This window comes from Gekko japonicus, unplaced genomic scaffold, assembly GCF_001447785.1.
Source record: "Gekko japonicus isolate JY-2015 unplaced genomic scaffold, Gekko_japonicus_V1.1 scaffold607, whole genome shotgun sequence".
NCBI classification, from domain to species: domain Eukaryota; kingdom Metazoa; phylum Chordata; class Lepidosauria; order Squamata; family Gekkonidae; genus Gekko; species Gekko japonicus.
The window spans coordinates 401146-414054 of NW_015164199.1; the positions used below are offsets into that span (position 1 = coordinate 401146).

General features: G+C 48.3%; 1 protein-coding gene across 1 annotated transcript in view; it reads left to right on the forward strand.

Moving 5' to 3' along the window:
* Nucleotides 1-350: 350 nt before the first annotated feature.
* LOC107107990 (neuroligin-1-like) overlaps nucleotides 351-12909 on the forward strand; it is a 260939-nt gene continuing 248380 nt past the window's right edge. Inside the window, exon 1 of the mRNA XM_015408374.1 lies at nucleotides 351-843. Coding sequence (XP_015263860.1) covers nucleotides 351-843 — 493 coding nt within the window. The remainder of the gene's footprint in view (nucleotides 844-12909) is intronic.

Genomic DNA, 12909 nt, shown 5'->3' on the forward strand with positions numbered 1-12909 from the left:
CCAGGATATAGACCTGCAGCTAACTGGAATTGATTTATAAGTGGGGAATCTACAGTAAATGGCTGCTCTCTTCGGATTGCTACTATGGAAAACAGTATTGTCAATAGAGTGTCATCTGATAAGTAGGGGTGAGTGAAGACGCAGCCTCCAGGAGAATGAAATCGATGGAAGATGCTTGTCGTGTGAAGAGCCATTTGCGAGTGTTCTGACGGGCTCACATTTTGGAGTCTCGTTCCATTTCATTTCCCTGGCCCCCTCGAAGAGAATTCTTGTTCACCCTCCTCCCCTCCCCATCAAGTGGATACAAATAAAAATTGTTTGGGCCATCGTGAGACAACTGATGTGGGACCATGGCCTTCCCAAGATCCATGTGGCTGAACTGTGTGTGGAGAGCAATACTAGTCCGCCTCTTGCACATGGGCTTGGATGCCACATTCACGTTTTGCATACTTGGTTTCTTGCTTCACGCCGCTGCCGTGTCGTCGCAAAAATTGGATGATACGGACCCAGTGGTGACGACCAGCTTTGGTAAAGTCAGAGGGATGAAGAAGGAATTAAACAATGAGATTTTGGGACCAGTCATCCAGTTCCTTGGGGTTCCTTATGCTGCCCCGCCCATCGGGGAGCGTCGATTTCAACCTCCTGAACCACCGTCTCCCTGGCCAGATATCAAAAATGCTACACAGTTTGCTCCGGTGTGTCCCCAGAACATTATAGAGGGCCGGTTACCTGAAGTCATGCTTCCTGTCTGGTTTACTAATAACTTGGATATAGTTTCAACCTATGTACAAGATCAGAACGAAGACTGCCTGTATTTAAATATATATGTCCCGACTGAAGATGGTGAGTGATTTGCAGGAAAAGCAAGGAGAATTTTCTTTTCTTTTACATTCCTATTTGAAATTTTTTACTCTTAATTCATGTGTACTGGTAGCCAGCACGGCTTTCTTGTCTGCATGCCAGCTCTCCCTTTTCTTTTCTTTTCTTTTTCACATGTATGCATGTGGCTTTTCTATGTATGCCTTGGTTCTTAGCTTCTACGTCCTTCCTTCTTCTCTTGTCTAGATGCATTTATTTTGTCCTTCAGCACGTGTATTTTTAGGTCAAAGTTGGTACCTAATTCTCATTCCCACTCATTGAATTCTGGGAAAGATGCATCAACATCTTGAACCATTGCATGGGTAGGCAAAAAACCGCAGTTGGGACTCTTCCACACCTAACCAAAAAAAAAAAAAAAAAAGGAGGCCATCTTGAAGTTAGCTAGTGGAATTGCATGCTCCTACTATGTGTGACGGAGCTCCATGTTATTTTCTAGTCTTCTATTCATTTTTCAGTCAAAAGAATATCCAAGGAATGTGCCAGAAAACCCGGCAAGAAAATTTGTAGAAAAGGAGGTATGTATAAAGTGGACACCAAATGAAATCTGGGTTGGAAAAAAAAATAAAAAACATACAGAGGACGAACACATCTTTAAAAGAAAATCAAGCTGCTTTGTTGGTGATTGAAGTGCAGGTGGAAGAAATAGCTTGGAAACCAGTTTAAACAGGAGATAGTCTAAAAGCGGATGATTGAGAGGATAACCTTTCCTCCCCCATTGAAGCCTAAAGACTGAATAGCTCTCTCTTCACAACTGTTTTGTATAGGCCGATTAGAGAGGGTGGGGGTTTTTTGCCTGTAGCTTGGTTTGATTGTAGAGAGGTATGGAGTGTGGGTTTGTGCTTTTTTCATATGTGGACCCAGTGAGGACATGGTTTTCAGCAAGTTTTAATGCACAATAGCATTTAAAGTCCATGCAACATACTATGATATCCTCCTCCCTTGGCACCGGAACAAAAGTCTCATAGTAGTGTACCATAAAGCCTTTATTTATTTGTATGATCAGCTACTACTCATGTGATTTAGCTGGTTAAATGGTGAAAGAACAGAGTTTTTCCAACTGGGGGGGAAACCAGCTTTATATAGGAATTATGTGGAGTTATACTAGTTTGTTTTCTAAAAAATAGTATTTTTATAGCACCAGCATGGTATACATAACATTTTATTAAGGTCTTCATTACTGTTAGTGGTATTTAAATATGTGTGAAATATGAAACTAAAGTGAGGCTGTAATCCTTGAAGCGTTTTCCTGGGAGTAAGCCACATTGAATAAAGCGGGGCTTACTTCTGAGTAGACCTGCTTAGGATTGGTCTCTAAGACATGGATGCTCCATTTGTGCAAAGAATTTTCACTTGCAGAGGTGTACCTTAAAAATCCAGGGAGAATTTCAGAGTTTTGAAAGTTTGTTCCAGAGTTGCTGTGTAGATTTGGAACTTCAATCTGCTCACATTCAGATATATATATTAGTCCTTTGTGAATTCTGCTTTGGGATACAAAAGTTCAAATCCAGAAATCTGTAAAATTAATGCTTTTATGTCACAGAAAATTATATCCACCCATAAAACCAAAAGATGAATTTGGATCCTGAAATGCAGAGATATTAATTTTCTCTGGATTGCAGTTGAAGGTGACTTGATACCAGTCCTCTGCTACAAAGTCCTGTGCCACTTGGTTAGTTGGACACACCTGATGGGAATTCATATAATCTGTATTACCCACTGAAGATGTAACTGCAGTCAACAGTATGGACTGATATATGGCTGTATCTTACAATTTAATGGATTGTATCTGACCATTTCTTCCATTCATGCACGGATGAAGTAAAATCTCATCTGATTTCCCCTTGTGGTTTTGGGCTGTCAGGGTCCTATGATCTAGGGTTGCCAACTCCAGATTGGGGAATACCAGGAGATTTTGGGTGTGGAACCTGAGGAGGGCAGAGCTTGGGGAGCCATTTCCTCCAGGGAAACTGATCTCTGTAGTCTGAGTTCGGTTGAAATTCTGGGAGATCTCCAGGCTCCACTGGGTTTGGCAACCCTACCAAGATCACCAAGAGCATTTCAGGGATGGAGTCTTCTCCCACTTGCTCCTGTGGAAGAGCTGGGAGGATGTAACCCAATCAACTGAAAGTGGGGTATCCATCTCATTTTTTTTTGCTCAGTGCTAATTTTTCTTGAAGATTTATATATATAAATTTAAGAACCAGAATGATATTAAGATGGTTAGCCGTGTTTGTCTGTAGTAGTAAAAAAAGAGCAAGAGTCTAGTAGCCCCATGAAGACTAACAAAATTTGTGGTAGGGTATGAGCTTTTGTGAGTCAGGAAAGCTCATACCCTGTCAGAATTATATTGTCATTTGTTTGAAGCAACCTAATATTCTTGACATCTTGCAGCCCAATTCAATGTATGTTTGCTCAGAAGTAAATCTCATTTACCTCCTAAGTATGTATGCTAAGTGTTGGTGTCAGAGACAAACAATGCAATCCTAGTTATCATCCTTCAAAGTCCACTGAAGTTTATGGATAGAAGAACTAACTCTTTTTAGGATTGCACTGCATATCCATGAATTACTTATTTCTGCTACTATTAATTTCATTTCCTATGATCATTCTTCCCTGGTAAGTCAGGAACACTTCAGAAGATACTTTTGACAATGCTTTCTGATTCCTATCTTGTGTACTTTTCTTTATTTACGTTTCTTCTTCTTCAAGTTAAATGATCTTCTGGTCTCAAGTTCTTAAAGGATCATAACAGCACTCATTTCTTTGGTAATTTATAGGCCATGTGTGAAAAAGAGTCTACTTAGGGGCAAAACACACCTTCAGAAAAAGTACATGATTTAGCCCTTACTAAGAATGTAGTCAGAAATGAGCACATTGAAATTATCCATCACATTAAATCAAAACTAGTTAAATCTATTTTCTCTGGTGGAAGTTTATGAGCATGATGGTTTGGGAGAGGAAAGCATTCAGTTGGTCAATCTGGAGACTTTAAAACCATGATTTTACTGTTGCACATTAATCTTTTGAGGTCATCTTTTGGGAGACCCTTCCTTGAGTTCCTGTACCTTCAGAGATCAGGTGGGTGGAAACTAGGTAGAAGGGTTTGGTTTTTTTTGCAAATGTACCCTGTACATAGAACTCCTACCTCACCACTGGAGATCCACCTGATTTCCTATTGTTATCCTTTAGGCCTCAGGCAAAGCTGGGCCTCTCTGCTCAGGCTTGGAGGGTGCGTTCCCTCCTCTTTGTTTTCTGGATGATAATCTGGCTGTTATGTTGCTCCTTGTCTGATTTTCAGCTCCTCTTCCATTTGTATTGTGTCGGTACATTGTACATTTTATGGGGGTCATTGAATTCCTTTGTTGATTGATTATTTTGTAAGGTACCTTGGATCTAGTCGTGGGAGAAAGATGATCTCAAATATTTAAAGAATGAAATATCTTTGTTCTGTTTAAACAATAATAAATATACTGTTGTTTCTTCTGTGGAAGAGAGCACAGGAGACTTGTGCCCTTTTTGTAGTATGTGCTTTATATGGGGAGGAACAGTGGCTCCCCAGCGATCTCCAGCTGAAAGGACCAGGTGGTAGGTGATGGGAAAGACCTCTACCTGTAGGGTTGCCAAGTGCTTACCTTTGTTTAGCGGGGGAGTTTGGGTCCCTGGCTGAGACATGGTACCATAGAGTTTTCAGGCCGATTGCCAGAGCGTCGCCCGGCGACGTGCCCAGCGTGATAACATCACTTCCGGGCAGGGCTATTTTTGGGCAGCAATGCACAGGAACGGAGTTCCGGCTGGCTTCAGAGTTGGCCACACACACTACAACCAAAACCTCTGCGTGCATGGCTACAGAGGGAAGGCCTGAAGAGCGACCCCCCCGGCGACTGAGGCGGGTGGGCCAAGGGGGCTCCTGGAAGGATCAGGGAGGCATTTAAATGCCTCCCCATGCCTTCCCCGGCTTGTCCAAGGGCTGGCTTGGGGCCCAGGCAAGCCAAGGGAAGGCATGGGGGTATGGCCTAATATGCTAATGAGCTATGCTGTCAGGGGTGTGGTCTAATATGCTAATGAGTTTCTGCTGTTGGGTGTGTCCTATTATGCTAATGAGTTCCTGCTGTGCTTTTTCCGGGCTATGTCATCATGCCGGGCATGTCGGCCCAATCTGGCCACTTCAGGGGTGGAGTTCCCACCGCCGGCCGGATCCAGACCAGCAGATTCGGGGCAACTTGGCAGCCCTATCCACCTGAGACCCTGGAAAGCTGCCCCAGGTTCAGTAGACAGTACTGACCTTGATGGACCAGTGGTCTGATTCAGTATAAGGCAGCTTTATGTGTTCATGTTCGCATAATCCCCCATGCAGTAGATGCAGAGTGGTGTGCATGTGTTCCTTTACAAGCAGAGCACAGGAAGAGGCAAAAAGGCACTCCTACTGAGTGGCCGATATGGTGCTCCAGAGGTCGAGAAAGAGAGATCTTGCACCTCCCAGGTGCTTTCAGCCAGGGCTCTTTTTGGACAGGAATGCACAGGAACAGAGTTCCGGCTGGCTTCAGAGTTGGCCATGCCCACTACAGCCAAAACCTCTGTGTGTGTGGCTACAGAGGGAAGGCCTGGAGAGCGACCCCGCCCCCAGGCGCATCTGAGGCAGGTGGGCCAGGGACCCCCTGGAAGGAACGGGAAGGCATTGAAATGCCTCCCTGTGCCTTCCCAAGCCTGTCCAAGGGCCAGCTTGCCCAGGCTTCCCACAGCCACAGGGTGCCTGGACAAGCCAAGAGAAGGCAGTTTAAACTGCCTTCATTCGACTGTTGTATTAGAATCCTGGCTTTTTGCCGTGAATAAATCTTTACCTCTAAACTGCCTTCCCTTTCGTTCAGTGTGGAGCTTGCCCGGGCTCCCTGTAGCCTCGGTGCACCCAGGCAAGACAAAGGAAGGCATGGGGTGTGGCCTAATATGCTAATTAGTTTCTGCTGTTGGGTGCGGCCTATTATGCTAATGAGTGTCTGCTGGGCTTTTTCTACAAAAAAAGCCCTGCTTTCAGCCAACTCACAGCAGTGGCTCTCAGCTTGTCTGTCTGTGGCATCCAAATTGTGCTTCCATTTCATGCCTTCACCCCTCTGCCCATTCTGTTCTGGGGTCTGTGTGTGTGTGTTTCATCTTCAGGTCCTGATAAATCCTTGAATGAAGACGTTAAGGAGGCTATCTACAGTTTTTCAGAAACATTACCATTCTGTTTTTCATGTAGACTGAGCCTAGGGTTGCCCAGTCAAATATCCTTACTGGCGGGGGAGCGTTGCCGGGCTCTGGGTGCTCTCCTCTGATGTGTGCGCGCCACCAACACATCCCGGAAGTGACGCACGACGTCGATCAAATTGGGGGCGTGGCCCAGATTGTCGGAGGGGAAACCGTAGAGGTTTCCCTCCGACGATCGGGTCCACGCCCCCAACGTGATCGACGTGGTTGTGTCACCTCTGGTGACGCAGCCATGCTGCGCTTCGGGGGGGGGGCGGAGTTCCCCCTGGAGCCTGATTCCGCGGCAGCCGAAATCGGGCCTCCAAAGTGGGGGTTTACCCGCCCCCCGCCCCCACTTGGCAGCTCTAACTGAGCCCCAGGGAGCAGAGGCCAAGGCATCTACAAAACTTAACAGAGCACTTCTACACATGTTTACTCAGAAGTCAGTTCCACTTTGTTCAGTGGGACTTGTTCCTGAGTAGGTGTGCATAGGACTGAAGCCTTAGTGTTATGGATTAGTAGACTGGAGGGTGGTATTTTTGCTGACCCCTAGGAAGGAGAGACATGACTTCTGGGTTTCCCCAGGAAGTGATGTCATGCCATTGGCTCAATAGTAAATGGGATGTACTTCTTTCTTCTGCCACTGCTTGGTCTGGCAGTGGGACACGAGAGGTGGCGTGGGGGATTTCCCACCAGAGGACTGGCAAACCTAGTGGATTCACATTAGAAGTTTCTTAAAGACTAAAGTCTTTCACATGTCCGTTTGTCCCTTGATCATGTGCTTGTATATTCATCTGTTTTTCACTTGGTGCAGAAGATGGATGAGTCTAATGCTAGTGAGAAGCCGGAGGAGTCAGGATGCAAGAACAGTGTGCTCGGAAGACTCATGGTTTGGACCAAATTCCCAAAGATGCTCTATAGTCTGTAGTTAGTTTCAGAAAATACTATCCCAGCATCAAGAACATAATCCACAAAAAGTGCACAGCCAGTAGGGTTGCGAAATTTCTAGAGATTTGGGGGTAGATCTAGGGAAGGCCGGGTTTGGCGAGGGGAGGGACCTCAGTAGGATACAAGACGATAGAGCCTGCCCTCCAAAGCGGCCCTTTTCTCCAGGAGAACTGACCTGTGTAACCCTAAGAGACAACCATGCTGTTCCCCCTAACACTGTTGGATCTTGGATATAAGAGGTAGCTTATATGACTCAGTTTACTGTTTTCCAAAAAGACCATAATTTTCTATGTGAGGCTTTGGCAGTAGGGTGGGGGGACAGGAGAATTTCCTCCCCCCCCCTTCATGCTCCAGAGTGGTACAGTCCCAGGATGGCTGTACTGTGGCCTTTGTCTTCTCTGAACAACTCCTTTTGTCATAAGAACATAAGAGACGCCAATGTTGGATCAGGCCAAAGGCCCATCCAGTCCAACACTCTGTCATTTTCTGGCACTTACATGTAGCTGAATTAATGATGTGTGAGTGATTGTGTGCCCTTACAATACAACAAAATGGTAAATCTGTTTCTGTGTTAATCTTAAATAAGGAAGACTGCTGAGGCTGAAGTCTCTTGGTTCCCTGTCAGCAGAGGAATCCCACAGCTCTAATTTAGGGTGTTCAGTCTATACAGATGATTTCCAGGTGTCATCTTGGGGCATCTCAAGGACAGATGCTTATCTCCTGTCCCACCTTGCTCAGGGAGCTGTTAAAGAGGGTGCACCAACAAGAAGAAGAACAAGAAGAGAAGAGATTGGATTTATACCCCACCCTTCACTACCCAAAGGAGTCTCAGAGCGGCTTGCAAACTCCTTTCCCTTCCCCTCCCCACAACAGACACCCTGTGAGGTAGGTGGGGCTGAGAGAGCTCTGACACATACTCCTCTTTTTCAAGGACAGCTCTGAGAGAACTGTGGCTGACCCAAGGTCATCCAGCAGGTACAAGTGGAGGAGTGGGGAATCAAACCCAGTTCTCCCAGATTAGAGTCCACACCACAGATGTTTAGTGTTTTACTGGTTCTAAATATGGCAAATATTTGTGACATTTATGGCCACGTCAAAGCTCACTCCACAATTACTGCTGCAGCAGCCATAGATTGCCCTGGAGATTTTGGTACCTGGGGTGAAAAATCCTAGGGGCACTCCCCATAGTGGTAAAACCATCACTGACAGTTGGCTGCCATTTTAATGGTATCCTCCACACTGTGGCCCAACTTGAGCTTCCTTACTCTGCCTAATTGTGTGGCTGGGCTTGATAGTTGCCTGGTGAACCTGCAGGGGAGAAACCTGCATGAAGAACCTGCAACCTCTAGCCAAATGGCAGGTTAAGCATTACTTTGTTCTCACAACCGTGTGGAAATCCAGGGAAGCAAAGAACATGGTGATGCTTTTCTTTAATGTGTGTCCCAAAGCTGTAGTCTTTGGGGTCACCATGCAGTTGGTGTAGCCAAAGTTTTAAGTGGCTGCAGTGTGATAAAATAGCCATGGCCTTGACAGATTCTAAGACACTTGAAGCTTCTGCTTTTTTGGGAGCCAGTTTGGTGCAGTGGTTAGGAGTGCGGACTCAGGGCCAGCTCGAGGTGTTTCTGCGCCCTAGGCGAGTGCAGATGCCAACCTCCCTGTGGGGCCTGGAGACCTCCCAGCTGGTCGGTGGTCGGTCAGCCAGCCTTCCCGCACCCTCCCCATCCTGGTCACTGCCTCTCTCACTCACTCACCCGCCGCCGCCGCCGCGGCTGCTGCTCTCCGGCTCACCCTGGCTGCTATGCGGTGAGCCCCCCCCCCCCCCCAAGCCAGCCGAGCCGAGGCTCTCCGGTGCAGGGCACCCATCAGCGGCTCCTGCTACTGCAGTGCGCCCAGCAGAGGCGGCCCAAGACCTGGCCGCCCCGGAACAGCTGCAGAGCGCCACGGCGGATAGCGACCCTTGGCTGTCTCCCATCAATGGCTGGGCTCAGCCGAAAGCAGCAGTGCCGCCGCTACCCGTGTGTCTGGTGCCTCCACCTGCAGCCCAAGGACAAGCGCGGGGAGAGGGCTCTCCAGGAGGGCCCCCGGGAGGAAGCGGAGCGGCAACTGCGAGAGAGTGAGAGAGCGGCCAGCGAGTCTGGGGGAGAAGGCCGAGGTCAGGAAGGAGAGGGCTAGAAATTCCCCCTCCCCTCAGCGGCCCTGCAGATCTCCGGAGCCAACGGGGGCTCCTGTCCCAGTGGGGAAAGGATGCCACGGAGTTGGGAAGAGGAGGCCAAGCGGGTTGGCCGGAGGAGGCAGCGGCGGAGGGGACTCCGGCGAGCAGCTCCCTAGGCAGAGCCTGGATGGAGGGAGTGGAGGACGAGGGGGGGAGCCGCACTTCAGCAGTGCACCCCATCCTGGGCTCGGGGACAGCTGGCTGGCTGGCTGGGGATGCGGCTGCTTTGGCAGCGGAGCAGGGGGGAGGCGAACTTCGGCAGCACGCTTAGGCAGTGCGCGGGCTTTTTTTGGGGGGAGGCAAACTTCGGCGCCCCATCCAGGGCCTGCCACCTGCCCCATACAGGGCCCGGCTCTCTAAGCGAATCCCTAGTTCGCCTAGCGGGTAAGCCGGCCCTGTGTGGACTCTAGTCTGGGAGAACTGTGTTTGATTCCCCACTCCTCCACATGCAGTTGCTGGATGACCTTGGGCAAGCCACAGTTCTCTCAGAGCTCTCTCAGCCCCATCTAACTCACAGGGTGTCTGTTGTGGGGAGAGGAAGGAAAGGAGATTGTAAGCCACTCCGAGTGAATGGCGGGGTATATTCCTCCTCCTCCTCCTTCTAGCACCACTCCACTGTCTTGCAGCTCTTTGCTCGTCTCACTTCTTTCAGCACTGTAGGTATTCTTCTTGCAGTGGTAAAAGGAATGAGAAAGTGACTGAAAAAGGGCTATCTTCCTGGTTGTAGGACCTATCGAAACTGACAGCTGCTACAGCCAGTTGGAGGCTTTTGACAGTGTTGCCAGCCTCCAGGTGGGGCCTAGTGATCTCCCAGAGTTATAACTGATCTCCAGATGGCAGAGATCAGCTCCCCTGGAGAAAATAGCTGCTTTGGAGGGTGGACTGGCATTGTACCCTGCAGAGGTCCCTGCCCCCCCCCCAGGCTCCGCTGCCCCAAATCTTCAGGAATTTCCCAGCCTGACCTTGGCAACCCTAGTTTCTGACCTCTTGTGTAAACGTAGCCTAACCTTTATAGATAGGAACAATTTTGGTTTTGGAAACCAGAAACCAGTGTTAATTACATTACGGTTTATCTTTGGTGGGCATTTGCCGACAAACAAGATAATGGATTATGAGTACAACCCTAAACACACTCAATAGGCAGTAAGTTGTACTGTAGTATTTACTTTTGAGTGTACATGCTTAAGACTGCATTGTGTATTTCTGCAAAATTTATATTGTTAAGGTTTTCCTTTTACATCTGTTGTTCTGAAGAAGTAATTCATTGCAATCCTGCAAGACAAAGCCCCAAATTAATGTGTATCAAGGGAAATTAGGGTGTTCTTCTGCATAACACCATCTTGTGTTCCCATACCTTCTTCACATGAGAATAACTGCAGTAATTTACATGCCTTGACTAACGTGCAGTGCAGCAATGGCTGTTGTTATGCTGTTCATCAAGCATGTGTAATTAGCTGAGTGACTTTCACCTTCTATTACCAGGCATTGATTTTACATAGTCATAAATAAAGATGCAGGGTTCCATCGCTTTTAAATGTACAAAGTCTACACGACTCTCTCTTTAAAAAAAAAAATGTCCTGAAGCAACAGGGAAACGAGAAGGTTAAAAAGGAGGGGGTACGTAGCCCAGAAGGTTATTAGCAGTTGGCCTTAGAACAGGAGGACTTCTCTTTGACACCAGTTACTTCCACAATCTACCCCTGCCCCACGCCCCTGAGGAAAAGAAGACAGAAGGTAGACCTGATGTGTGTGTAAAGTGCGTGGACTCTAATCTGGGAGGATCAGGTTTGATTCCCTATTCCTCTACTTGCACCTGCTGGATGACCTTGGGCAAGCCATAGTCCTGGCACAGCTGTTCTTGAAAAACAGCAGTTTCTGTCAGAGCTCTCTCAGCCCCACCCACCTCACAGGGTTCCTGTTGTGGGGAGAGGAAGGGAAAGGAGTTTGTAAGCTGCTCTGAGACTCCTTTGGGTAGTGAAGGGTGGGGTATAAATCCAATCTCTTCTTCTTCTTCTTCTAATTTTTTTTTGCAAGTGGGGATGCCCGTGCCTGAACTCCAAGTGGTGAATTCGCTGCTTGGAGGTCAGGGTTGCACAGCTCCTGCTTGCAAAAACCGTTTTGGTTTTTGCAAGTGGTTGCCACTGGTGCCTTTCAAGGGGCTGCGTCTCCAAGGTGTAATGTCACTTAATGTGTGATATCATCACATCTGGGATGTTCCCATCCCTTCTGGAACACCCTCCAAAGCCCCCTGCTGGCGACAAGTAAGGACCTGGCAACCCTAAACCACACTGTAATTACAGGAATCCTTTTGCTTCCTTATTTTATTTACAAAATATAGGACAGAGCATTAAAGGATCATTACAACCCCTTCTTTCAACTTCAGTTTTGAGACAAAGCGTGACGAAAAAGATTAAGCATTAAGTTCCCCCGAAATAGCTTGCCCTCATTAGTGTTTTCTCCCCTTCTGCTGGAGTTGCTTTTTCTGTAAGCCCTTCCACTCCACCCAATCCCTTTTCAAGCTGAGGCTTCACTGAAGTTTGTTCAGAGACTGGTTGGCCACTGCGTGAGACAGGATGCTGGACTAGGTGGACCTCTGGTCTGGCCCAGCAGGGCTCTTTTTATGACATACTTTGGCCTTAAAATTTCTTAAAGAAAGATAACAATTACAAACAACCCTGTCCATAAAGACTTGTCAGTGTCTCATGTTCTTTTGTGTATTCATGTAGAGATTTCGTGTAAGCAGCACTGAACATTTGGGGCTGAAGTGGTGAAAGGCCAGAGCTTTGAATTGGATGGTTGGTTGCCCACCCTGTCTGCTACTGCTGATTGAGAGCCACTCTAAGTCTCAAGCGGAGGGCTTCCTCAGTCCTCTTTTCTTGGAAATGATCTGGGCCTCATGCTTTGCATGAGGAAGGTTCCCCATTCAATGTTGTTAAAGGGCTAAGTAGCACTTTTTTGGAAAGACCTCTGCCAGACACCCAAGGGAGTTGCTGCCAGTTGGTAGATGATGCTGGGCTACATGAACCTGTGGATGGACTTGGTACAAGGCAACTTCATATGTTTAATGTTTATATTAATTATATCCTGTCCTTATATATAAAGCCATTTTCGCGTCCAACGTTCGATGCGCACCAACAGTGGTTGGCCGCAAGAACTGCCAGTCAGAAGATGCTGGCTGGGTTGACTGGCTGCTTTGTGGACTTCCGCCCACGTCAGCCCCGGCCAGCCTCCTCGGCTCACTCTGCTCTGGTCCTCGGAAACAACAGGACCGTCTGCAGGGTAAGCGCAGGGACAGGCCCTCAAGGCAGAGGCCGGCGAGCCGGGGAGCTCTCCGGAAGCCACGGGAAGACATTTAAATGTCTCCCTTGGGCTTCTCCAGCAGTGGCCCAGCCAGAGAACCCCTGCAGAGTTGCCGTTTCCCCCCACCAGTCCTGCGCCTTCTTGGGGCCCTGCCAGGCCCACAGTTGTTGGTCCCCTCTTCCCCCCTCCCACCAGTCCCGCGGCTTCTCTGGACTTCACCAAGCCCGGTGTCGCCGCTTCCTTCCCCCCCCCAACTGTCCCCGCGGCTTCTCTGGGCCTCGCCAGGCCCAGAGTCGCCGCTTCCTTCTCCCCCCCACCATCTGGGAGAAGCTTTCACCGGCCCCCGCCTC